Here is a 26,474-nt window from a genome sequence, read left to right on the forward strand (position 1 = left end):
TGCAACTTTGAAACATCTCATTATATATAACAATCGTTCAGCCCAGCTTCCTGCTAATGTTCACAGACTTAAACACTAAAAGGAATTTTCTTTAAGTAGAAACCGACTGGACTCACTGGATGAATAAATAATGCATTTTAAAAGACCTCTCCAAAATAGAGTTTTCTGGAAATGCGTTAAGATACATTCCTGTTGAATTAAAAAATGGTGCATGGATAACGAAAGCTGACTCAGCAATAACAAGCTCTCTCAGTTTCCAAATGCATTGTGTGCACTATTTGATCTTAAACCCTTAAATCTTAGTGATAAATCTATTTCAGAAATAATACCTGGGATTTCTGACATTAAAGATTTGGAGCATCTGGAGTTGAACAAAAATAAACTGTCGTCATTTTCTGCATGCTTTAATGTGCAGCATTATGAAACTAGTTTGCCTGGATATAAGTGAGAATGGAATCAAGAGCATGCAAGCAGTGATGTCTGAGACGAAGGCTCTCCAGGTGCTGCTGTTATATCACAATAAGTTTCACTCATTTCCTGAAGAACTGTGTTCTTTAAAGTGTTTGAAAACACTTGACGTTTCAAATAATTAGATAGAGAGTATTCACAGAATCACAGAACGGCACGGGCTGGAAGGGAGCTCTGGAGATCACCTAGTCCAATGCCCCTGCTAAAGCAGGGTCACCTAAAGCAGGTCGCACAGGATCACGTCCAGGCAGGTTTTGAGAAGATATTCTCCACGACCTCCCTGGCAGCCTGTTCCAGCGCTCTGCCACCCTCAGAGTAAAGAAGCTTTTCCTCATCCTTTACAGATTAGCAATCTGGAATGATCAAAGATCTAAATGTATCAAACGACTAGTTGCATTTTTTCCTTCTGAAATACGTCACCTTTCTTTGCTGGAGGCATTGCAGTGTGTCAAATGAATGGGTTGAAGGGAGAACATTTCCTTTAGGTAAGAAAAACTTGTGTTGCACAGATTTTTGTGCTGCAAAATTATTCTTAATAGACTTCCTCCTAACAGATGTAAAAGCTCCTGTGTTTGAATACACCTAGAGTAAACAAAGAGCAGAAAAATCGCTTCTAAGGAGGCAAATACATGTACATATTTACTTATTTTTAATACCAGGATTGGACAAAAATCTGTTAAGGTAGACTTTTATTAGAAATACTAGACATGAACCTCACTTTATATAGTGCTATTGAGGTGTATCTTGAAGTGGTATTTTGATAAGCGGATTGATCTGAAATAGACCATCTATGTTTTATTTTTCTAGTACTACTAGGAATGTACGTGTTTTCCATCCCAGTGGGTATCAAGAGCCAAAACAACTAGCTGGAACTTGGTAGATAAGCCTGCCTCCGAGATTCCTCTCTGTGAAATGAACAAAGGCTTCCAGCTCGAGTCAGACTTCTGAAATTCATTGGTCATTAAACTCACTAATTCAAACAAGAAAAGCTGTATTGGATCCCTGAGTTCTTGTAGCAGAGAAAATTACTTCACATTTCTAAAATCCAGAGGTTTTGGGTTTAGTTTGGTTGGTTGGTTGGTTGGTTTTTTTTAATACTGAGGAACAGAGCAAACAAACTACTGATGAGTTAGGCATTTAAATCTCACTTTCCACTGGAATTCGCAAAATCGGTATTTCATACCTGATTTCAGAAAAGGCTCCTATTTCTTTATATCATTTCAAATGTGGTTATGATCCTTTCCAAGGGCTGGCTTTCTTCAGACCCAGGAGTGAAAAGTAATGTGATCTTATGTCCATTTCTCAGAAAGCTGCATCTTCAGTTTCCACAGTAATTGGAGAACAGCTGAAGTTCCAAGACGGAAAGTAAAAACTAGAAAAGACCAAAGTAAGAACAGAACCAAAAAGAAGAACTGCATGCTTCAGTTCCTTGTGGCTGAGGAAAACAGAAAATACAATTAGAGTGTTCCGAGAGGGTAAAATTTTTCATTAATGATAACAATGACCAAAAGAACTTCTAAAGCTCCAGCTATAGAGGTATTATTCTACTGCGTGTTTATAATTGTCTTTCTATTATCATGTCTAAAAAGCTTCCCTGAAAATTTCTGTGCTCAGCATCCATGTTTTTGTTGGAAAATTCCAAATTAGCTTCCACTAGAATCAAAGGTCAGAAGCTGTTATTGTTGGAAATAAATTCTGGAACGTTATTTTGCCTGCAGGACAGTTACCTTTTAAACTTGTTGCAAAAGAGAAAGATTTGTATCTAAATAAATGAATTCTATTATTTCTTTAATAGTTAACTAAAATTCCAGAGGAGTTGTCTAAACTGGTTTGCCTCAGAGAACTGGACACATCTCATAGTGCCTTAAAGGAAATTCCAGACAGCATGGGGAACTGGAGTATTTGGTCCATTTAATTGCGAATAACAGTAATATCAGCCAGCTCCCCAAATCTATTACATCACTAAAAATCTACAGCAGCTTGACCCGAGTAGTGAGTATCAGGCATTCAGTCTGTTGGTAAAATGTAAGCACTGAACTATGCCCCCGAAGAGTGTAAATACATCACGAGATAGGAGGGTGATGGAGCACACAACCGAGACAGACAGCTTTGCAGTTTTTAATGCCTATTGCTGTGATCTGCCATGGCTTCTAACCAAGCATCATCTCTTAAATTTACTGGTTTTAATACAGCTGTTGTAGGGGCCCCGTCTGTGAAATCTTGTCAAGTGGCATGATTTCTGCAAGTGTGAGCATCTGGCAAATAAAGGCCTGACAGGCACCAAATGTTGATCACTCCAGCATGTGCCGGGCAGGGTCCTGTCATTTACAAGACTGACCTTTTCCTGCTGCAAAGAGCATGCGTCTGGCTCAGCTGACTGAGTAATGCTGCTGGTGTAATACAGCCTGTTGCCTGTAACCTGGCATGGATTACCACATGTGGATTCTCTGATGTGCATTATCCAGGATGGCTTAGCTCGCATGGGTTATCATGGGCGGGTCATCCCATGTGAGTTTTCTGGCATGGGTTATTCTGGGTGGGTCATTCTGGTGTGGGTTCTCCCAGGTGGGTTCTCCTGGTGTGGGTTACCCCAGTTGGGTTATCTTGTATGAATTATCCAGGATGGGTTGTCTGGTGTGGGTCAGTTACCTGGTGTGAGTTATCCAGTGTGGGTTATCCCAGGTGAGCTATGCACCGTGGATTATCCTGGGTGGATTACCTGATGTGGGCTATCCCAGGCAGGCCCCCTGGTGCAGGTCATCCCCCCATGTGATCCCCCCATGCGTGTCACCACATGTTTCTCCACCATGTCTTACACCCACACGCCCCATATGAGTTTCTCCCCACACAAGTTAATACCCACACACATTTCTCATGTTTATCCTCAGGAGTCCATACCCATGTGCGTTTATCTCCACATGAGCTCATACCCACTTGTGCATCTCCACAGGGAGTTTATCCCACGTGTTGTTTTTCCATACAACTTATCCCCACATGAGTTCATACCTACTCATGGTTCTCCCACGTGAGTTCATAGCCAGGTGTGTCCACATCCACATGCATTCACCCCCACGTGAGTTCAAGCCACACGTGGTCTTTCCACGCAAGTTCATATCTCTATGTGTTTCTCTTCATTCAAGTTCATACTCATGTGTGTCCCCCTCACATGGGTATGGACTCATGTGGAGTGACTGTGCATGAGATAAATACATAGACTCATGGAACCACAGAATCATTTAGGTTGGAAAAGACCTTTGAGATCAAGTCCAACCATTAACCTAAAACTATCAAGTCCACCACTAACCATGTCCCTGAGCACCACATCTACAAGTCTTTTAAACACCTCCAGGGATGGTGACTCCACCACTTCCCTGGGCAGCCTGTTCCAATGCTTGACAATCCTTTTGGTGAAGAAATTCTTCCTAATGTCCAATCTAAACCTCCTCTGGCACAATTTGAGGCCATTTCCTCTTGTCCTATTGCTTGTTACTTGGGAGAAGAGATCGACCCCCACCTTGATAAAACCTCCTTTCAGGTAGTTGTAAGGAGCGATAAGGTCTCCCCTCAGCCTCCTCTTCTCCAGACTAAACAACCCCAGTTCCCTAGCCGCTCCTCATAAGGCCTGTTCTCCAGACCCTTCACCAGCTTCGTTTCCCTTCTCTGGACATGCTCCAGCACCTCAGTGTTTTTCTTGTAGTGATGGGCCCAAAACTGCACACAGCATTCGAGGTGCGGCCTCACCAGTGCCGAGCACAGTGGCACGATCACCTCCCTACTGCCCTGGCCACACTATTGCTGACACAGGCCAGGATGCTGTTGGCCTTCTTGGCCACCTGGGCACATTGCCGGCTCACGTTCAGCCGGCTGTCAACCAGCACCCTTTTCCACTGGGCACCTTTCCAGCCGCTCCTCCCCAGCCTGTAGCATTGCATGTGTGGGTATGAACTCGGGTGGGGCTGACACACGCGATGCCCACAAGAGCTTACACCCACGAGTTTACCCCAGCGGGCCGCTGCCCTGGGGCTGTGGCACCGGGAAACCACTGCAGGCCAGAGGCCACCAGCCCCTTAGCGCCGGCAGCTGCGCTCGTCCCGGGCGAGGCCAGACCGAGCAGCTCGGAGGCGGCCTCGGCCGTAGGCCCTCCGGCGGACATAGCCTTTCGGGAGCCGGGGGAGGCAGACGGGGCCCCGCTTTCCCCTCACGGGCCGCGGCCAGCGGCGATGCTGCCCCGCCCGCCGGCGGCCCCTCCGCGCCAGGTCTCTGCCGGCCACCAACCGCTGACCACGGCCCTGGCCCCGCCCCCCGCCCGCCCAATGGCGCCCCTCGCAGCCCGGCAGATGCCGTCACCCCGTGGAGCGCGGCCGCCGGTTGGCTCGGGCGCCGGGCATCGTCACATGGGCAGAGATCAGCCCAGCGCGGGGGGGCGTGGCGGCCCCGCGGCGCGCGGAGGGGCGGGCTGGCGGCCGGGGCCGGCGGCGAGCGATGCTGAGCGTGATGGAGGTCGGCGGGTCCCTGCTGGAGCGCGTGGCCGTCGGCAGCCCCCTCTCCCTGGTGCTGGCCGCCTCCGCCTTCGCCCTGAGCCTCGGCTACCTCTTCCAGCTGGGCTACCGGCGCCACGCCGGCTCCCACCGGAGGGTAGGCGCTGTGGGAGGCGCGGTGCCTCGGGCCGCCCGCGGCGGGGCCAGGGAGCGGCGACGGGCCCGGGCGGGGAACCCGCCGCCTTCTCGCGGAGGGGTGGTGGTGGCGGGCCGAGGGACGTGGGGAACCGAGCGGACCCCTCGGCGGGCGAGGAGCTCCCGCGGCTGCCCCGGGGGCGGTGTCTAGCGGGAGCGCTGCGCTGGCCCGGCCCGTCGCCCGCTGCTCGGTGCGGCGCGAAGCGGAGGCGCGTTGACTCTGTGGGGACGAAGCCGCGCCCGGTACCGCTCCGCCGGCGCCGCTGAGGCTCCTCCGCACGTGAACGGAGGTTGGAGCTTTTGGGGGCCTGTCGGACAAACCGTCAGCGCCGCTTTGCCCCTGGCTGCTGTCGTTCCGCTTTGCACTGTTTCTTCGCTGTGCTCTCGGAGGCAGGTCAGCAAGGATCTCCATCGCATTCGTTTTATTTGAACCTCTACTGCTCTTAAATGGGCCTCACTCTAACTGCTATTTAAAAAAAATAATCCGTTGTCCAAAGTTGACCTTTTCAAAAAAAAAAAAAAAAAAAAAACCCACCACGTTAAACAAAACATGCATAAAGTCTCCTCTGTGTTCAGTTTTTATGTAAACGGGCATGACTTTATTATTCTCTGAAAAAACTCAAGATTTAATTTTCTCTTTCTTCCTCAGAAATACCCACCCTATATTTCATCAAGCATCCCTTTCCTTGGACATGCGATAGCATTTGGAAAAAGTCCCATTGAATTTTTGGAAAATGCTTATGACAAGGTATGTTTTCCCACACGACTGGCTGAGCACTTGCTAAAATATTTGTGTGTATCTGTTAAGTTCTCCATCTGGAACCTGTTTAAAATCAGTGCTTTCTCATTTACTGCCTCGAATATGGAATGGAACATGCAGAGCAGGCTCTGGTTTCTTTAGATCTCTTTATGCACATTGCTGTTAGAGAAATAGCGCTTTTTGAGAGATCTCTCATGTTTCAGGTTTAAAAAAAATATATATCTGTATCTGGGTAATGCTCACAGCTGACTCACAAGTTAATCAAGAAGCCATTTTCATTATGTTATTTCTTGTCTTAATTTTAATCTCGCTTTTAATCTTGCTTTTTACTAACCTGTGACCAGCCTGTGATGTAGCTGACCACCTCTGTAGGCAAGTTGATGAATTTCAAGACCCTCTCCAATGTTCAAAGGGCTGGGTTTTATACTATAACAGCCCAAAAGAAATTGACTAAGGCAACAGAGCCTTAATTCTGATGAAATAAGGTTTAATGATCTGTTTCACATTGTCTAAAATGTAAGTTTAAATCTTAGCTTGGTTAGCTTAGAGAAAGCCAAATTCAGTGTGTGAAGATCTGCTGGAGATGACCTTTAGACTTTAAAATCTTATTTGCTCAAGTACCTCTATGTAGCTCCAAATCCAGACTGTTTTGAGACAGTGTTTCTAGATCACTGGAGGCTATGTGTGCTGTAATTTCCCTGCTAGTTTTTGTACTGTAATTGATCTTTTATTTACTTTTCTTAAACTAAATGGTTTTAAAACGTGCAAGATCATTTGTGTTTGTTATTATGTTAGATATCACTAATAAGTATACTGAGAACAGAATTTAAATGGGGTTTAAAATATTTGTGTCTTTATTAAATCTCTAGACACTTCTTGGGAGAGCAAGTGATTTATGGAAGCCTCTACATAAAGAGATACGGATTTAATGATTTGTGTTCCTTGCATTTAAAATAAACTGGTGGGTTTTTTCTCTCTCTTAGTATGGACCTGTGTTCAGTTTCACTATGGTTGGCAAGACATTCACGTATTTACTGGGTAGTGATGCTGCTGCTCTACTCTTCAACAGTAAAAATGAAGATTTGAATGCAGAGGATGTATACTCTCGGTTAACTACGCCAGTTTTTGGCAAGGGCGTTGCTTATGATGTCCCTAATATGGTATGTGTTTTAAATATAAGATGAGTAGAAGGGTAGCGTAATTTAAATTCTGAGCAGGAAGCCCTGAGCTCTTGGCTCTGTATGATGGGGTTGTGTGTTCATATGCAATGGTGGCATATTGCAGGCAAATCGTCTCACTTGGATAATCAAGACTGAACATGTTCAGGTTGCTTTATTTATCACCTGGCCATTTGTCAGTCTTGATGCTATTTTTTGTTCTTGAAACCATCTAATCTCACCATAGAGGAAAAACTAGTAAGTGGGTCTGTTTTTCCTTCCCTTATAGCATGCCACTGACCGCAGTTTACTTTTCCCTTACGAGCAACTTCAGGTCTTCTTTTTGAGAGAGAATTTTTCATTTATGCCATGCCAAATCTAGGTACAGGAGTATTAATCTGCTGATTTGCACCACAAGGTTTGTCTTGCTTGGACAAAAATCAGCCCGTGTGTGTTTGCAGAATGCAGCCTGCGTGGGTCTGGAAGCACCATGGCACTGTTTCCGAGCTAAGCCCTGGCTGCTCTTGTTTGTGCCTGTTGCTGGCATGACGGTTTCTTAAACTGGAGATGCCAACTTTTCCATGGACAGACTTGCTCTGCTGGGACTCTATATTGAGTGTATGTTGACATCGACAGCCTGTTGTACAACAGAGTAGGCTGGTGGCAGAAACCGCATTGTGATGCACTTTGGGTTTGGATTTTCAGCTTTGGCTTAATTTTGTTATCTAGATGCCAGTCATTCGACTGGTAAAAGTTTCTGTGGCCATCAAGGCTTTTCCTCCTTAGCATGCCTCTTCATTCTCCCCTGCTGAAGGTACTTTCAGTGATTGTTGCCCTCTTAATTATGTGGCTTAGGGCCAGTAATCACTTGTCTGTTTTCCTCCACACTGGCATTGTGCAGTGACTCACAAAGTACGTATGTTGTTCTTACTGTTCTTTTGGAAACCTCATATACAACTGACTACCAACAATGTGCGACTTTGTAAATAAGTAAAGGAGAACTTGGTTGTCTCCTGTTTTGTCAGGAAATGTTGAATTGTGGATAGACCATGTCACAAAGTTTGGGGGGAGGGTTATTTAGTTGGTTGGGGGGTGGGTTTTTTCGCACTTGTGGATTTGCGTAGCTCCTCCTGTCCCTTTGTGAATGAAACCAGCAGGACTGCAGCCTGGATAACAAGTAGGAGATAGTTTCTTGTGTCCTAGGAGACCTTTTCGACAAGTGGGATCATTCTAATAGACTTAATTCTACCAGTTCCAACAGTTGGAGGCCTTCCTCAAAAAGTTAGGGATGGAGTTGGGGATCCCTTTTGGAGCTGCTAGAGTGGAGAGGGTACATGATTCTCTGCAATAAGTCTTTTGTGTTTTTCTCTGGTATATGCTAGTTTCAGAAAAGTGTGCGTGAATCATAGACTGCTAAATTGGCCAGATTTTTACGCTGTTGTGCTTGTTCTTTGGATTCTGGCTGTTGTGGGATGTCGACCTGAAACTGAAAGGTGCTGGTTTGTCCTTAATTCTCTGAAAGTTCATTCACATATTGTTACAGTTGTTGGCTTCTGCTTTCCCACTCTGCAGTTCAGATGGATTTGAATGTCTTCAGTCAAGAGCTAGTTCTTCCATGGCATCTAATCTCATCCTTCAGGAGTTTTATAGAACTTTCTGTAAGCTCCTTGGAAATGGGCATTTCTTACAACTATATTCTTCAAGCATATAAAGATGGTTAACGCTTACTTCGTTGGTCCATGAAGACTGCTTTTTTTCTGAAATAAGGTCTTTTTCTAGAGTTACCCTAGTTTTCCCCCTAGAGTGTGTTTGGGTTCTGCTTTAGTCAAGAGATTAATATTTTTGTATTACTTAGCCTTGGGTGTCTGTGGATAAGTCTGCTTCATTCATACCTTTGATACTAGAAGGGCTTCTTTCTTTTTATCTCTGCAGATTCAGGTTCCTCAGAAAATTTTCTGGGCTACTTTTTTCCACAGCGAGGCAATGCAGGGATTTTGTTATTGGCAAGCACTGGTAATCTCTAGTTGTGTGTTTCCCTGAATGGAGCTAGCAAGGTGGTGTGTCTGCTTGTGGCCAGAATGCATGCTGCTAGAGGTGAGCTGGTTCTTTGCGTAGTGCTCTACCACCACGATTTCATTTCAGTCATCTACTGGGAAGGCATTTAGAGCCGTTCAAACTTTCCCTGGCATTCTACCATTGATGGAACTTTCTTTTGAGGCCCCCTTCTCTCTGCTCAAGCTGCCAAGTCTCTGTGTCTTAATCTGACAGTGACTTTCAGTCACGTGTTTAGAAAAGCCACCCCTTACAGCTGACTACTTGTTAGAAAGGAACTGATGGCTCCTTAGAAGGAAGAAGTTACTTATTTACCAGTAATTCTGGTAATTGTTTGTTAATATGCATAGTCTATATATCAACTCATTCACTCTCTGTCTCCTCCCTCCAAGCCTCTTGCAGATAGTTTTGTGTTGAGAGGAGCTGAAATGGCAGGGGATGTGTTCTCTCAGGTGTGCCACTCCTGTCTCCAGCAAGCTGGAGGTAGGATAGCATGTTGCAAGGGAAAATGTGCTTGTCTCTGCATGTGTACCATCTGATAGACTGCTGGAGTCCCCACTGCATTCTGAAAACAGAAGTTTATGGGAAGTAACTGTTCTTATGCCTTTTGTTTGGTGAATAACTTTATAGTACATGCAGAGCCCTTGGCGTGGGAAGACAGTTTTTCATGTAGTGCAGATCTCTAGGGCAGATGTCGTAATTTATCATTAGGGCTTAAAAATTCATTGAATAATTTTCTGAGTAGATGTCATGTCAATCCATTGAATGGTTCTCATCTAATAATGGGCTTTTTAGCTGTAGGTTTGTTAGCTATGAGTCTATACAAAGAAAAAGAGGAAGAGGTGAGGAGGTGAATCCCACCATTTTCCTAGGAAGCAGTTTGCTTCCTGCTTCTGTATCAGACTTCCCAGGCAGTGAGAACAGAAGGCCTTGTAAAAGTTGCATCTCTACACCAGAGGTAAGGTATTACTGCATGAGATAAGACACGCTCTGGGGGAGAGAAAGCAAGGAGGCCACATAACAAGGAACCCAGACTGAATCCAGCCTTTGCAAGGACAGGTCTGATTCCATTTGTGCTTATGTATCTAAAGCGCGTTCCGTATTTCAGTCTTGAATGCTTCTTGTATCTTCAGGGCTGAAGTTTAACAAAGATATTCAAACTATTTTCTGCTTTAGTACTGTAAGAGCGATAATTGTAGCTCCCTTGAGCTGGTCTTTTACTTGGATATTACTAAACTTTGGCTTGAAAAACAAAGGTGAAAAATGGAGTATTAGCTATTGTTTAAATTTGAGTATCTGTTGTACCCTGCTATCTTAATCATAATTTCTTTTTACTTCAGTATATTCTTATAGTGCAAATGATAATAACTTGTTAATTACATTAATATGATCCTTTTACTGGTTGCTTTTTCTGACTTGGTACCTCTAGGTATTTTTGGAACAAAAGAAGATGCTCAAAACTGGGCTAAATATTGCTCAGTTCAAACAGCATGTATCTGTGATTGAGGAAGAAACAAAGGAGTATTTCAAAGCCTGGGGAGAGAGTGGAGAAAAAAGTAAGCAAGATCAGATGCGTTTTTCCTCAGATTTTCTGGGAAGGAATTAAGGCCAAGGCAGTATGTTTTTGTAAATGATTTACTGCAGTATTAAATAAATGAAAAATGACAGAGGTAAAACTGCATGGAACATCAGAAGAAACGTGCAAAATACAGATTTTGTTTAATCAAATTTAAGGCTATTGGAGAATAAAGCTGCTCATAAAATCGTTGACTGGAGTAAAGGGCTATCTTCCTTGTGCTTTCGTAGTCAGATAACAGGGAGTGTAACTGCTGCCTGGCTGAGTCGTCCTCATTTTGCGTGATGTGAGTCAGCTCGGTGTAACCAACTCTTAGTTCCTAGGAACAGATACTGCTCTGACTTCCCAGAGCCTCTCGGAGATCTTAGCTCAGGAGTTTTCTACACTGAAGAACTGCATCCTTGAAGCTGATAAGGTTAGGTTAGTGATCTACGTGGAATTCTTCTTTTATTTCCCACCTGTCTTTTGCAACTAGCCTGCTAGACTTCACCCATCACTCCTGCAAGCCCACAGTGGCTTAACAGTGTCAGAAATAGTATTTATTTAAACAGATATATAAATACGTAATATTTATATAATAAATTATATTAAAATAGTTAGGAGTTACATATTTATTTCTTTTACAAGTATATAATTTCTATATTTATTTAATGTAATTAAAGATAAAATTATATATCATTGAATTAAATGTATAAATATTATTATTTAAAAATAATACAGTGAGCCTCAAAACGAACTGGTTTCCCATGGGTTTGGATTTCAAGGTTAAGTTTTTGTATAACTACTTTTATATTTATTAAGGATTGAGCTTGGGCTGCATGGCTTATTTCGTAAGGATTACTAGCTCTCTTAGAAAAATGTCTCAAAAAAAATACCTTGGAAAAAAGTCGTTGAAATCAGTGATCTAATGAAAAAGTTGTTTGAAGACAGACAGGTGACAGATACACAGAAATTTGAAATTAGATGCTCTGTTCTCCTAGTAAAACAATCTAAAGCTCTATTTAAAAATCATTAATCTGTGTCCAGTTACTTGTTCTCTTCTACAAAATAAAAATTAATAACCTGTGAAACAGAACATCTCACCTGACATGCATCTTCAGTAACATTTTTCAAATCTTCCCTCAGACCTGTTTGAAGCCCTTTCAGAACTTATCATTTTGACAGCAAGTCATTGCTTACATGGGAAAGAAATAAGAAGCTTACTGAATGAGAAGGTGGCTCAGCTGTACGCCGATTTGGATGGGGGTTTTACTCATGCTGCCTGGCTTCTGCCAGGCTGGCTACCTCTGCCGAGCTTCAGGTACCAGAAATAACAGATGAAGTAACTTAAGTATTTCATCTAAATGTCTTGGTTTTTTTTGGTTTTTTTGTTTTTTTTTTTCCCCTTGTACTTCTTGTTTGCAAAGCTATTCTAGACAGCCCAATAAATCTCATAAGCATTTTATGCGTTATTTTATACAATGTTGCTAACAGAAGTGTTTTGAATCACAGACGTCGAGATCAAGCACACAAAAAAATAAAGAATATTTTCTACGAGGTTATTGAGAAACGTCGAAAGTCTGAGGAAAAGGAGGATGATATGCTCCAAACTCTACTTGATGCTTCATACAAGTAAGCCAAGGTTTTGAAGACTTGTCATTTATAGATGTTTTACTTAGTTTTAACCAAAGAGCTCAAAACGAACCTACCAAAAAAAAAGAAATATTCCCTCATGTTCTTAATTGGTTTTGGTGCCAGCAATTGGCCCTAGCTGTATTCTTAAAAACAGCTTAAAAACTTCACTTGTAAATGTTATTCAGGTGTCTGAGATTTTCATCAGTGGTCACAAGGTTGCTTCCTTTCTCTTTGCTGCCTGTTCAGTAATGATTTTCCTTAAGGCTGCTAGGGTCTCTCTCTGTCTGTTCTCCCTTCTCTCTACTCCCAGATCTTTTGCTGCTCCATTCAGGGTAGGCAACAAAAGAGGAGGAGGAGAACGAAGTACATTAGAAGAAATTGTAAATGCCACTGTAACTGAAACCTGATCAAATGAAGCTCTAACGTAACACCCTTCAACCTAGGGATGGCCGTCCGCTGACAGATGATGAAATTGCTGGAATGCTTATTGGGCTGCTCCTAGCAGGGCAGCACACGTCTTCCACCACCAGTGCCTGGCTTGGCTTCTTCATAGCCAGAGACAAACCGATACAGGAACAGTGCTACGCAGAACAAAAAGCAGTTTGTGGGGACGACTTGCCACCATTAACTTACGACCAGGTTTGTATGCTACATTATTCCTTCTGTTTTTTTTTATATACTTTCAGGTGCTTATTTTAAAAAGTAATGTAAAATGCAGTCATATACTTAGTGTTAGAATCATAATCTGGCACAATCGCTCTGTGATAACACTGTTTGCCAATATATCTCCTCCGTCTTCTCCTCTCCAAATAAATTTTCAGCTTGCTACCGTTTTTAATCAGTGCTGATTAAAGAAATTACACTTCCTACAATGTCTATTTAAGAAACGATAGTTCTACAGAGGAGGCAGATCCTCATGTTCCCACTGAGGAAAGTGTGACCTTATTCTCTTTAATTAGGCATCAGAAAACAGTTGTGAGACAGGTTAGTAAGAAACTAGTTGTATTTGATTGCACTGGTCAGAGATTTTTTTCCTCCTTAATTGAATCAATTGGGGAAAAAAAATTATCAGGGTAGCTAATGAAGTATATGTAAATATAAGCTGCTTACTCTTTCATTTATTTTTTTAAAATTTACTTTAAAATGGTATAAAACCCACCATTTTTTGTGTTGAATAATCTTGGCTGTATTTTGATATATAACTTTCTCTGTATTTTCAGTTGAAGGATCTCAGTTTGCTGGATCGCTGTCTAAAAGAAACTCTAAGGCTTAGACCTCCTATAATGACCATGATGAGAATGGCCAAGACTCCCCAAGTGAGTACATGTGTTGGAGCCAACCTTGCTTCAATAGAACAGGCCAGGTGGGGGGTGTCCTGGCTGGCAGAAGGCAAACATGGGTAAGCAGCATGTGCTGGGAGGGATGAAAGGTGATGGCAGCCTGGGCGCTATCACTGGGAGTGCAGCCAGTGTTGATTGAGGAAAGTAATTAATACCTTGAACTTGGTAGTTGTTACCTTCATCTGGAATTATTTGTGCTAGTTTTGGACCCCTTGGCCCCCAGCAATCAAGATGTTGATGAAGTCAGGCAAGCAGAGAGCCACCAAGATGGACAGGGGTCAGAGCACTTCTGTGAGGAGAGGCTGAGGTAGCAGGGTTTGTTCAGCCTAGAGAAGGGAGGGCTCTGAGGACACGCAGTAGCAGCCACATGCAGTCTTATTCAGCAAAACTGACCCTTTCTTTTCACTCTCGGTCTCACTTGAGTTCTTAGTTTGGTGCTACCATTTAAAGGTATTTTTTTGTTTGCCAGGTATTTTTAATAGCTGTGTTGGAAAAATTTGGTTTGCACGTAGTACAAGCTTGGTAAATCTGAAAGAAAACTTGCTGTTTGTACAAATAAAACCCAAAGTCCAATAAGTTAACTAATTTTTTAAAAGAATATCCCTCCCCTGACAAATGCTTTCAATAAATTTTAAGTTCATTCAATTTTTTAGAAAACTCTTTCTGTAGAATTGCCAGCCTTGTTAAAGCAGCCGAAAAGTTCCTGCAAACGTTTGAACATTGTGCCCTGTACAAGTAAAACAATAAAGTATTAGGCTGCATTAATTTTAAACGAGCTTAGCCAAAATCTCTTTTGAAATTCAAGCCTCATGATGTAACACTTTAAAAAGAAAACCAGAAAAATCTTTTGATGTGTGGGGTCTTGTCTCTTCTCTTGTAGACTGTTGCTGGGTATAACATTCCCCCTGGTCATCAGGTCTGTGTATCTCCCACTGTCAACCACAGACTCAGGGACTCCTGGAAAGATGCTCTAGACTTCAAGCCTGACCGGTATCTCCAAGACAACCCAGCAGCTGGAGAGAAATTTGCATATGTTCCATTTGGCGCTGGTGAGTGATGAAACAACACATTCCTGAGCGATTGTGTACTGAAGTGGCTCATGCTGGTTGTCTCATACAGCACCTCCCTGTGCTGTAGCCTCTTCCTGCCTGAAAATTTTCTTACAGTGAAAGTGCTGTTAAAAGAATGAAGCAAGAGCTGTGCGTATTGCTCACAGCAATCAGAACAGATCTTCAGGTTAGCGCGTGTGATGTTTGACTTGAGTCTTTTCAAGTCAAGGTAAAAACCTGGTTATACAAAGTCAGTTTAAAGCAGAGCAAAAATCTGCATAGAATCATGGCTGCCCCAACAGTTTACCACAACACAGTTAGCGTTGATACCTTTTCTTAGCGTTGCAAATGCTTCTTTGAGGATACATAAACTAATGCTTTCTTGGTGAGGACAGAGCAACACAATCTCATTTAAATCACTCAGTCTGTGTTACGCAGTGACAGCTTATGAAAACAAGACTTTGATGGAGTTTCATACTGGTGTATGTGCAGCATCAGAGCCTCACGCTGTTTAGAGAGGAAAGAAGCAATTACTGTCTGCATCAAATTTTTAAAGTTAGGTTATTGTCAAAGGTGATGTGATTAACTCTTCTAACTGCTTTTATGGCTTTCCTTCTAGGCCGTCATCGCTGCATTGGAGAAAACTTTGCCTATGTTCAGATTAAGACTATTTGGTCTACTTTGCTTCGTTTGTATGAATTTGATCTCATCAATGACTATTTTCCAACTATAAATTACACAACAATGATCCACACACCTAATAATCCCATTATCAGATATAAGAGGAGGTCACTCTAAATCCTGGAGCTAAACCCGTAATTCTTTAAGTTGTGTAAACTAACAGACTTCTGAATAAAATTGTGAGAAAATGAGTGGCAAATGGAAACTGTTCCATCTATGGTTAGGAAAGGAACAATAATCTACCAAGTGCAGAGTTTTTGTGTCTATTTCGTTTGTTTGCCCACATCAGTTAATGCTGCTGTGTGTAACTGCTTGTTCTACAACTGTCTCATTGCATTTTTAAAGAAAAGGTGTCTTTTCTATTGGTGTAACACTTTTAAGGTGCATGCCAGCTCTTTCAGGCGAAGAAATAAGTCATTTCTATAACTGAAACTCTTTGCTTTTCAAAAATAATTGAAGGTTACTTTTCTCTGGATAATACAGGGTAAACCAGTGCACCTTACCTCTGTATGCAATGCCAGTAAACACATCAGGGAACAGGCCCTATGGGGGAAAGTAATTGGTGGTGCCCTACCTTTATGAGTGATTCTGTTTCAAGCAAACTGCATATGGCCATGGCTGATTATTTTTTAAAAAAATTACTGTACAGCTAAGCAAGAGGCAGGCTACGGAACGTTCACAGAGAAGTCTTTTCTGAGAATAAATGATTTAGATGTCTAACTTACAGCTGTAAAATGCTTCAGTTCAGAAAGAACAATTTTCTAAAAAAACCTTCTGCAAGTAGTGATCTCTGGAAGTTTGATGTAAGTGTGAAAGTAATAGTATGATGATACAAATAACATTAATTTTGTAAATAACATGTTCGTGTATAAAATGGTCACAAGTTAAGTGAAATATCTGTCTGTCCCCTGCGTACCGATTCACACAGGATTGTTAAATGGTGTTTGGTTCAGAAGTGGTGATGATAAATGGTAACGAGCTCTGGCTCACAGGAACTTGGAATTAAATTTATAAACAAACCTCTTGTGGAAGTTTTCTGTGCTCAATGCTGTCAATTCTGAAAAAGCTTTTATAAGTAAGTATGTAGTAAACTTTCCTTCTGTCTTCTAAGTATGAAAGTTGGTCATGCAAAGAGGTTCCCCCCCACCTCATCAGTGCTCCCTGGAGCCAGCCCTGTCTGTCCTGCTCCTGACAGTAACTGTAACAAAGCCTTGTGTTTGTGTCAGTGGCAGCAGCTGAGGCTGTGCAGGACCTTCCAGCCCCGTCAGATGGGACCAGGCTCTTCAGAAACCCGGCTTTAACCTGTCTCCTCTGCTTAGCAGCAGCCACCACGAGCAGGAGGAGCCTTTTCAGTGTGAGTAAGGGAGTGGTTCTCGAACACGGTTAAAAGCATGAAGTCATCTTTATTTCAGTAATTTGACAAAATATCCATAAAATTCAAAACTTCTACCATTACAAAAATAGGTCTCTACAAGTGATATTCTGTCTGTACTGCCAGTAGCAAATATTACGAGAGGCATGTAACTTCAGTAGCCTTGCCAGAAAAAAGTGCAAGTAAACTTTGCTCCATGTAGCTCAATTTCATTAATACACGTTTCATCTTTGCACCCTTTTGATAAATACACATCATAAGTTAATCATTTAAATTAGCATTCCACAAATATACATGTAATTTAATGGTGGGGTGTGGTGGGGGTTTTTTGGTGGGTTTTTTTTTTTTTTGCATGGACATAGAAGTGCCTATATACATAAATCCCAGTCTCTGTGGGTGTGCCAGGATGGAAGTGTATACAATCGTATAGCTGTGTTTGTATTGGTCCCACAATATACACATTATACAAAAGCACAGAAAGAGCACGGGTTTACAGAAAGCAATCCATTAACAGCACTGCCATGATGGAGATGCTGAAAGGGTATTATCTTCTCATACCCATGTACAACTGAGTGTATGAAGTCGAACCTGTAAGATGGGGAAAGATTTTTCATCAAGATTACTTGGAATAAGTACATGAGGATTCACCAATGACATGTTATTCAGCTGAATAAGTGTGAAAGATTTTACATGGTAAATCTTTTAAGAACAAAGCTTCCTCAAATGATGAATTTTATGCTGACTTAAGACTTCAACACTGTAACTGCAAAAACCAAGTTTGATAAATTACGTCCCATTGATCTGACAATTTTCTTGATGTATTCCTTTTAAAGCAGCACAAAAATTGCCATCATCTATGAGACAAAAGGCTGTAACTTCTGTAATCAAAGTGGTAGAAGAAATTCCCCTTGTACTCCCACTTCTCAACATTTTTCTCCATCTAACTTAAAATCTTAATAAGATGCCAACTGAATCCTTGCTGCACGTTCATTAGAGATCAGGGAAAGTTAAAGTCTTACCAGTAGACTCAAAATCTGTAATTAAAGCACATTTGTATGTCTCCCTCCAAAGAATTTAACAATTTTCTTTGTAATGAGCTTTTTGCAACAGCTCAGAATAGCCTCTTGTTTAAGGCTGAAAATACCTAAAATCAAAGATATTTATTATGTATCTTGGAGAACCAGCACATACATTCTAACTCAGGACTGTGTCTTGTGCAACCCAGAAGTCATGGGCAGGACTGCCTGAGCCCTTACCTGACTGCACGCTGCCAAGTCGCCTTTGTAGTGCCTCCAGCCGATTTATGTAGTCGGTTAAAGCTCTTTCGGGATCATAGTTCTGGAGCTGAGAACAGGCGAAAGAGACTGGATTCAAATCAGCATGGATACTGTGCAACCTAGGGGCAGAACACAGGTGTTTTCAAAAAGCGAAATTTCAAGTAAAATGTAAGTATCAGCAGACACAGCAAAATACTGTAAGGGGTGACACAGCCCTGGCTGCATGCCCCTTAACTCACCCATGTGGTAGCCAGCACATCATACTGTGCTGGTTTGGGCTGGGATAGAGTTAAATTTCTCCATAGTAGCTGGCATGGGTTATGTTTGGATTTGTAATCAACCAGAGCTGATAACACAAGGATGTTTTTGTTGCTAAGCAGAGGTCACGCAGAGCCAAGGGCTTTTCTGCTCCTCGCTCCACCCCACCAGCAAGGAGGCTGGGGGGGCACAAGGAGTTGGGAGGGGACACAGCTGGGACAGCTGACCCCGACTGACCAAAGGGACATTCCAGACTGTATGATGTCATGCTCAGCATATAGAGCTGAAGGAAGAAGAAGGAAGGGGGGACGCTCGGAGTGATGGCATTTGTCTTCCCTAAGTCCCCATTACACATGATGGAGCCCTGCTCTCCTGGAGATGGCTGCACACCTGCCTGTGATGGGAAGTGGGGAATGAATCCCTTGTTTTGCTTTGTTGGTGTGCACGGCTTTTGCTTTACCCATTAAACTGTCTTTACCTCAGCCCATGAGTTTTCTCACTTTTACTCTTCTGATTCTCTCTCCCATCCCACTGGGGGAGAGTGAGTAAGCAGCTGATGGGGGCTGAGCTGCCGGCAGAGGTTAAACCACAACAGTCCTTTTTGGCACCCAAGGTGGGGCTCGAAGAGTTCGGGATAACAACAGGTTTGATTCATATGTGCTAGACTGAATTAATAGCTGTTATTGCTCTTTAGCTATTAAGGGGAAGGCTCACAGGCTTGCCATGGGGCTTGCTTGCCTCACTGTATATTAGAGCCCAGTGCTTGTTAGTGTCTTTCACTGCTTGCTGTGCTGCTTCACCTGAGTCTGCTGTGCCTGGGGACATTTTGCTAACAGCAATGGCAATGTGCCTGGGCTGGCAGATGGCCAGGGCATCGCTGCTGTATTTGCGCTGTTGGACTGGACAGGCTGGAACTCCAGTGTGAACTTGAACTGAAGGGACTGTGACCTGTGGATGAGGCCCAAGTGTTTGTGGCCATGGATAAGTCCACACCAAAGCAGGTATATCTCAAAGTGTCTGTGGCCGTGGTAATGCCTGTGCTGCAGCAGGTATACCTCTGAAGGGATTGTGGCTCCAGGGTAAGTCCACACTGGAGAAGGCACACCTCAAAGCATCTGCGGCTGTGGGCAAGTCCATGCTGCAGCAAGTGCACCGTGAAGCATCAGTGGCTGTGCTTGAGGTCATGCTGGAGCACCTCAAAGTGTGTGGCCATGGATAAGCCCATGACAGAGCAGGTACACCCTGGAGCGGCCGCAGCCATGGGTAAGGCCATGTTGAAGCAGGTTTACTTCTGAAGGGACTGTGGCTGTGGGTAGGCCGCGCTGAAGCAGGTATATCTCTGAAGGCACTGTGGCCCACTGAGAAGGCCATGCTGGAGCAGGTGCACCCCAAAGCAACTACGGCTGCGGATATGTCTATGCTGCTGCAGGCACAGCCCTGGAGAGACTGTAGCTCACAGATAAGGCTCTGCTTGGAGCAACTACACCCCTAAGGTCTGTGGATACATTCAAGCCAGAGCAGGGGCAAGGGGAGGAGTTCATTGCAATATTAAACCCGATGGTCTGGTCCAAAGGGGACCAGGGGTGAAGACTGTCATGGAAATACCTTTAAATTGTTGGAATCTGGAATATGAGTAGCATGTTATAGGAATTGCTATAGCAGGAACCCCTTACTGCTAGCCAGGCTAGGAGCAAGGGGAGGAGTTCACTGACATGTTAAACCCTATAACCTGGCCCAGGGGTGGAGACTGTAATGGAAATACCATTAAAGTAATGTAACCTGTGATTTGAGTTGCATGTGATAGGAACTACTTACCAGGAACCACCTGAACAAGTGGAGGACAAGTTTTACAAGAAGCAGTGCAAGTGCAGCAGTGACCCAACCTAAGCTGGCTTTGGTGCCCAGTAACTCCACGCAACACACCACCTCTCCTGTCCTGAGTGACCACCATAACAGATGGAGCCCAAAGTCACGGACTAAATGAACTCAATGGATATTGTGTGGACGTTTATGGACATTTCACAGACATTTCACAGGGGTGGTCCATAGACTAAGGGAATGATATCTGTGTATTACATCAAAGGATGGGAAGGGGGGTGGTGGGTAATAAGAACGTATGGGACTGTGAAACCTGAGCATGACGTAAACGGTATGAAATAAGGGGTGGAGAATGAGCTGGTTTTGGCTGGGATAGAGTTAAATTTCTCCATAGTGGCTGGTATGGGGCCAAATTTTGCATTTGTGCTGGAACCAGAGCTGGTAACACAGGGATGTTTTCACTGTTGCTGAGCAGAGCTCACATACAGCCAAGGGCTTTTCTGCTCCTTCCCCCACCCCACCAGCGAGGAGGCTGTGGGGGGTACAAGGAGCTGGGAGGGGACGTAGCTGGGACCAAATGGATATTCCAGACCATACAAAATTATGCTCATCCTACAAAGCTGGGGGAAGAACAAGGAAGGTGGGAATGTTTGTAGTGATGACGTTTGTATTCCCAAATCCCTGTTACGCGTGATGGAGCCCTGCTCTCCTGGAGATGGCTGTGCACCTGCCTGCGATGGGAAGTGAATCTCTTGTTTTGCTTTGCATGTGTGCACAGCTTTTGCTTTACCTATTAAACTGTCTTTATCTCAGTTTTCTCACTTTTACTCTTCTGATTCTCATCCCCATCGCACAGGGAGGGGGGGAGTGAAGGAGTGGCTGGTGGGGCTGAGTTGCCAGCTGCTGTTAAACCAGGACACATACCCATTTAACCTCCCTGCCATTTACTGCCCAAGCCATCATACTGCCTTCCCCAGAGAAACCGCTTTTCCCAGTTGCCTTTTCTTTTTACTGCACCTGATTTGTTGCTGCATTTCTTTGGGACAAAGACTGATCAGAAAATTCCTACTGAGACTTCAGCAGAAGCTGTGGTAGATTCAAGTTTGCTTTTCTATTAAGAAGCTTGTGTGAACAAGGACACAGCCATCTGTACAGGATTCTGTCTCTCCTCATTACTCTCTATAAGTAAAAGTCAAAAGTGGCTAAGATAGATTAAACATTTTTTTCCATGTAAACTGTTATGGTTGCCACAAACTAAGGTTACAAATGTTGAGGTGGTTTATATAAAAATGAAAAACCAAAATGACTAGAATCTGACATTCAGTAAAAATCTGAGCTCACAACTCCATATGCACTCACTAAAGGCTGACGGTGCTCATAAAAACATTGCCTTTGATGAATAACAACTGGTTTCACTGGCACCTGATTCACTCATACCTCTGCTATCACAGCTTAGTAGAGCCAACCAAAAGGTTTAAACAAGAACTAGCAGCAGAGCTACCAAGCAGCTTCCACCCACACTCTGGCCATAAGGCCACGGTAATTCTTCCCAACCCACAGTACCCAGATGACCTTCCCCAGCCATGGTGAGCTGCCCTGCTTTTCTCTGTCCCTGTTTTTCCCTTCCTTCGGCTGAGGGCACCTGAGGCAGCCCCTCTCCATGCCACACTCTGCTGCCAACCAGAAAGAACAGGTTCGCTTGGTCGCAAAGCCTAGACTCTACAGATGTAGGTAGGTAACTGTAGCTCCACCCAGCAATCTACCACCAGTTCCAAGAACATGACATAAATCAGATAGCAAAAGTCTGCAAGCTTTGGCCTTGATCAGGTGATGAGTAGACATACACTGAAGGCATGAGATGTAATTTAAGTTAAAAAATCTTATCTAAAAAGATTACAAACCTTAGCAGTAAGCATTAGCACATTCATTTAGTTAAACAGTGTTCTGACAGAGAATAATAATAATCTAAAATGTACTTATGTTGAAAGTCTACAGGAGAGATCTAGGAGACTCCATGACTGACCTGGATCTATAGGAATGCCTTTGTTCTCCATAAAGATCTACACCACCAGAGAATGAATCAGGCCGCACTTCACTACCTAGAAATATAAAAAGCAATGTCATGAAAACTAAAAAAAGTAACACCTTTTGCACTTTACTGGGAATCTCAAATGGGAGTTTTTCTGTTTGTGCATCACAAAAATGGTGTTTAACAAATGCAGACCAGTTTCAGACTGCTTCAGAGAAAACCAGAGGTGAAATCCTGGCCTCACTGATGTTAATGAGAAAACTCTCACAGACTGAGCAGGACAGGGTTTCAGCACAGACGTAGACAGCCAGGAATTAATAAATAAGCTTCTGATTCTCCTTAGGCTCTTACCAAAAGGCAAACAGAGAACCAGACTTCTCCAAACTGTAACAGAAGAATGACAGGCTTTTGTTTGGAGGAAAAGGCCAGGGAGGGCTGGTCAATAGGCTCTGTTGCCACTGTGGTGTCCTGTAGTTGCTACAATTCCTCTGTCCATCCCTGTCCTCAGCATCCCCTCTTGGAACGGGGGGTGCAGATCTCTTATGAGAAACCCAATGATGCAGCTAAAATTGTTTTTACAAACACACTCCATAGGGGAAGTTGCCATACTCTTTTAAATGCCACCCACAACGGAGCAAAACAAGACCGAAGAGAAAGCAAATAGATTAGTGTCTGTGCTGAGCACAGTAACTCTCAGAAACCTGAGAAACAGGTTGATCCAAGCAATTCTAGCAAAAGGAAGGGGGAACAGCACCCCATTCATAATAATACAAATTAAACACAAATTAAAAACTATCTCCATTAAGCAGTGGTGTGACTTGTGAATACCATTTTTCAGTCATTAATGGACGATGATTTACCTGTACTCTGGCTAAAGACATCCCTATTGATACTCAGTATACCAGAACCTGTAACTCTGTGCCATCGACGAACCAGGAACTTCATTCTGCATTTCAAATAAAAAAAATAAAATACTTCAGGATAAATGAAAAAGTCTGCTAAAAATATTCTGCTTCTTGGATTCTAGAAGGCATAAGAATTTCTTGAACATCAAGCAAAATTAATGGATGGGTGCCTAAAACCTGAAGATCAAGTAGAAAACATCCTTATACACAGACCTAAGAGAAACATCTTTTGTCCAAATCTGCTTTCAGCTTCACATCTGCAACACCAGTGATTCTAGAGGTGCTGCATAAGTCCAAGTGGACAGCAAATGGCTCAAGGGCCTAAGCAACAAAGGGCATCAGCATTTTAAAATCATACTAAATACACTTTTTGCCCTGTCTCATCCCAAAAATGTAACTGCAGAGCAATATGAGTAAAAGCCTCACTTACAGCAGGTACATTAATAGTTCCTTGAATTTATACTACACAGAAGGCTCAGATCAATAGCATGCAGAAGTGCTTGGAGTTCAAACCTTTGTGAAGAAGGTTTGCTGGCAACATGGCAGTACTATGCAGTAATAACTTCACTTGTTCTTCCTCATCAGTGTGAGACCTAAAGTCTTGTGAATTCAAAGGACTAATTAGGAAGAATTTCTTTACTGAAAGGGCTGTGAGGCATTGGAACAGCCTGCCCAGGGAGGTGGTGGAGTCACCATTCCTGGAGGTGTTTAAGAGATGGGTAGGTGTTGTACTTAGGGACATGGTTCAGTGGTGTTGACAGAGCCAGGACAAAGGTTGGACTCGATCTTGAAGGTCTCTTCCAACTGAAACTCTTCTATGGTTCTCTGATTCTATGACTGCCTAGCTGCATAAAATTAGTTCATAAATCTGTATTATACATGCCTAAGATTTTTACCTTTAAAGGAAATTAAGTTGTAGAAAATACCTTTGTAAATAAGTGCATACCCTAGAATTGCTAATAATTCTTTTTTCCTAATATTACGACTTTATCCAGTACGCTCCATGTCTGATTACCGAATACTCTAGAGCCCTTTTGAACTACAATCGGATTGCCTATTCCTGTTATCAGTGCTTTGCTCAACAATAATATCTACTGTATCCATGACTACCAAAAATGTACAATTTAAACAGAATGGAAAGTGTTTCCAAAGTGGAAAACATGAAAAGTTCTAGATTTCACCAGAGAGCTAGAAAAGTATATAGTAAACTGCACAGTCCTGTCTCTTTGAAATCTAACTTCCTCCAGTTTACCTTGAAATTGCGATGGACACTCTGACTGCAGAGCGAAATCGTGTAAACCCCTTGGAACGATGTATGATGATTTCAAGGTCTGTGTAGGAAGGTTGTCCACCCATCCGTGCAATAAGGGCCAGTGTGGCTTCTTCACACTCCTGGAATCCGCCTAGTAACAGCAGCAAGTATTTTTTCTGATATATGAGAGCTTTCCGAAAGCTCTCTGCTCGTAGGTATTTGCCATAAATTCTCTACAACAAGAAAAAAAAGGCCCCATAAAGCTCCAAGAATGATTACAGTTCTAAGACTTTTAACATCATTACTCCTATAGCACTTCTGTGATTATTCACTTCTTGCTCTCATGGATCACACTTGTTGAATGAGGCTTCACAATTTGAGGCTCACCTGAGCAGCGAGAAATAGAATACACACAAATGGACAACATAGGTGCTTACATACCATTCTTGAGGAGAAAAAAAATATGAGTCAGGTATCTGAGGGTAAAAATTTTAAAACTGATTTAATACCTGTTTACTTAGAATACGTAAACAATGAAAAACAGGCCCAAATAAAAACAAAAAGAGCAGCTGTAGTTAGTATGTGGGTGACAAAGTCTTCCTACCCTTAAAACAGCATTTTCAGAATCTGATCCCAGTTCTCTGAGGAAAGCTTCGCTCCTGAGCTCTGCTCTCAGCTTGGAGAGCTCCGCATCGGCTTGTTTCAAAGACTTCTGCAGTGACAGCTTTTCTTTGTTCCAAGTTTCCTTCTCAGAGGCAACTAGAGAATTGATATTAACTCCAACATCCGATGAGTGCTGAGAAGACTGAAAACGAAAAAAACTGAATCTGAACCACACGGTTTGGAAAAGCTTGAGCTGTGTCATTCTAGTCATTGGTTTGGTGGAACCAAAACGTAAAATTAACAAGAGAAAAACTACCCACTGATTAGGTTTGAGGCCACCCTTGCATCCTAACACCCCAGCAGCAGTGAGTTGAGGAGCCTGATCAATGTCATAGAATAATACAGCTTCTACAAAAAAATTCCCCTCATTGGACCATGCTACCTTCATGAACTTGAAGCTATCTGGATCTATTTGCTACTCATCACGGTGATGAGATACAGATCAAAGAGAAGTACAAGGAGTTTAAAAGAAAAGAGCGGTTAACAAAACAAAGCTGGGTAAAATCACAAAGTTTGCAGTAAAGAGAGTGAGTCGAGATATACTGACCACATGAGAAGAATAACTGAACCCATTTACTCTGCAGAGAGAAGCCAAGCCAGACAGACAGCTTGATCACTCGCACTTAGGTGACTAGGACCAAGAATGATGTTTTCATGCCTATATATACATAGTTATAGCAGCACCACTAAAGACATACGTAGTCTCCAGAAGGTTGTCTGTGCCGGTATCTTCTCAGTTCTTCCTCCAGTTTCATAACAGCATTCCTCAAGTTATTCTTTTCTTCACTCAGCCTGCTGACAAAGCCCGTCAGCTCTGCATTTTGTCTCAGTAGCCTCTCAGTCAATGAGCTTGAGGGAGTCCCGGGTGGCAGCACCACCTTCAGCTAAAAGGAAGAAAGAAAACCAAACACAACTTGTCTTCGATCCAAGTTGTCAACTGGACAATAACTGGCTTACAGTGAAAAACTTTTGTAGATACTGACAATAACTTCATAATAACTTATATAAAGAAAACAGAAGCGTACATGTAAATAAACTATAGATTAATGGGACTTTCTTTTCTATCCTTATCCTGTGTATCACAGTAGAATATTTTCACACAAGCTCAATTGTATCAGCTGTAACAATTTGCAAAGCTTTCCAACTATGTTTAGATTTATCTAACCTAGAGGAAAAGAAAAGCCTCAAAGATTTTTTTCAAGTCATGATGAAAACACTTGTTTAAAATGCAGGCAAGGACCCAGCCAAGCTCAGTTAAAATCAAATACTGCTGCATTCTTTTTAACAGATTACCTCATTTCAGTTTTTACACAGTTGCACACTGCTCAGTCTTTGACTGTCTTTCCTCTGGTAAATACAGAGCACTTTAAGTAAATGCGTTGTATCAACACAGAATATTAAATGCTGATTTTAATATTGGGAAGTACTGAGAAAAATTGCCTCGGTTACAGACATAATTCTGCAAGAAAAATAAATTTTCTTAAAGAAAAAGCTGAGAGATTCAAAAATTTATAATTTAAATGTAAAAGT

At 42.7% G+C, this 26,474-nt stretch overlaps 3 protein-coding genes across 3 annotated transcripts in view; 2 read left to right on the forward strand and 1 right to left on the reverse strand.

Annotated features, from left to right (window-relative positions):
- Positions 1-3,080, forward strand: part of LRRD1 (leucine rich repeats and death domain containing 1) — a 7,380-nt gene extending 4,300 nt beyond the window's left edge. The window contains 8 exon segments of the mRNA XM_086467317.1: positions 1-124; positions 254-406; positions 408-600; positions 1,775-1,833; positions 2,264-2,351; positions 2,354-2,431; positions 2,434-2,486; positions 2,934-3,080. Coding sequence (XP_086323443.1) covers positions 1-124; positions 254-406; positions 408-600; positions 1,775-1,833; positions 2,264-2,351; positions 2,354-2,431; positions 2,434-2,486; positions 2,934-3,080 — 895 coding nt within the window.
- Positions 3,081-4,950: 1,870 nt separating this feature from the next.
- On the forward strand, positions 4,951-15,487 carry CYP51A1 (cytochrome P450 family 51 subfamily A member 1). Its single transcript, XM_086466892.1, has 10 exons — positions 4,951-5,103; positions 5,791-5,889; positions 6,885-7,061; positions 10,540-10,666; positions 11,812-11,986; positions 12,178-12,297; positions 12,744-12,939; positions 13,521-13,616; positions 14,521-14,689; positions 15,309-15,487. Exons 1-10 carry the CDS (start codon positions 4,951-4,953, stop codon positions 15,485-15,487), a joined length of 1,491 nt encoding a protein of 496 aa, XP_086323018.1.
- Positions 15,488-16,753: 1,266 nt separating this feature from the next.
- AKAP9 (A-kinase anchoring protein 9) overlaps positions 16,754-26,474 on the reverse strand; it is a 98,683-nt gene continuing 88,962 nt past the window's right edge. Inside the window, exons 45-51 of the mRNA XM_086467319.1 lie at positions 25,643-25,828; positions 24,886-25,086; positions 24,282-24,514; positions 22,985-23,070; positions 22,119-22,194; positions 17,999-18,138; positions 16,754-17,330 (exon numbers count right to left, since the gene is read on the reverse strand). Of these exons, the coding sequence (XP_086323445.1) occupies positions 17,287-17,330; positions 17,999-18,138; positions 22,119-22,194; positions 22,985-23,070; positions 24,282-24,514; positions 24,886-25,086; positions 25,643-25,828 (966 nt within the window). The 3' untranslated portion in view covers positions 16,754-17,286. The remainder of the gene's footprint in view (positions 17,331-17,998; positions 18,139-22,118; positions 22,195-22,984; positions 23,071-24,281; positions 24,515-24,885; positions 25,087-25,642; positions 25,829-26,474) is intronic.

The sequence above is a fragment of the Leptosomus discolor genome, chromosome 6 (genome assembly GCF_034619465.1).
Source record: "Leptosomus discolor isolate bLepDis1 chromosome 6, bLepDis1.hap2, whole genome shotgun sequence".
NCBI classification, from domain to species: Eukaryota; Metazoa; Chordata; class Aves; order Leptosomiformes; family Leptosomidae; genus Leptosomus; species Leptosomus discolor.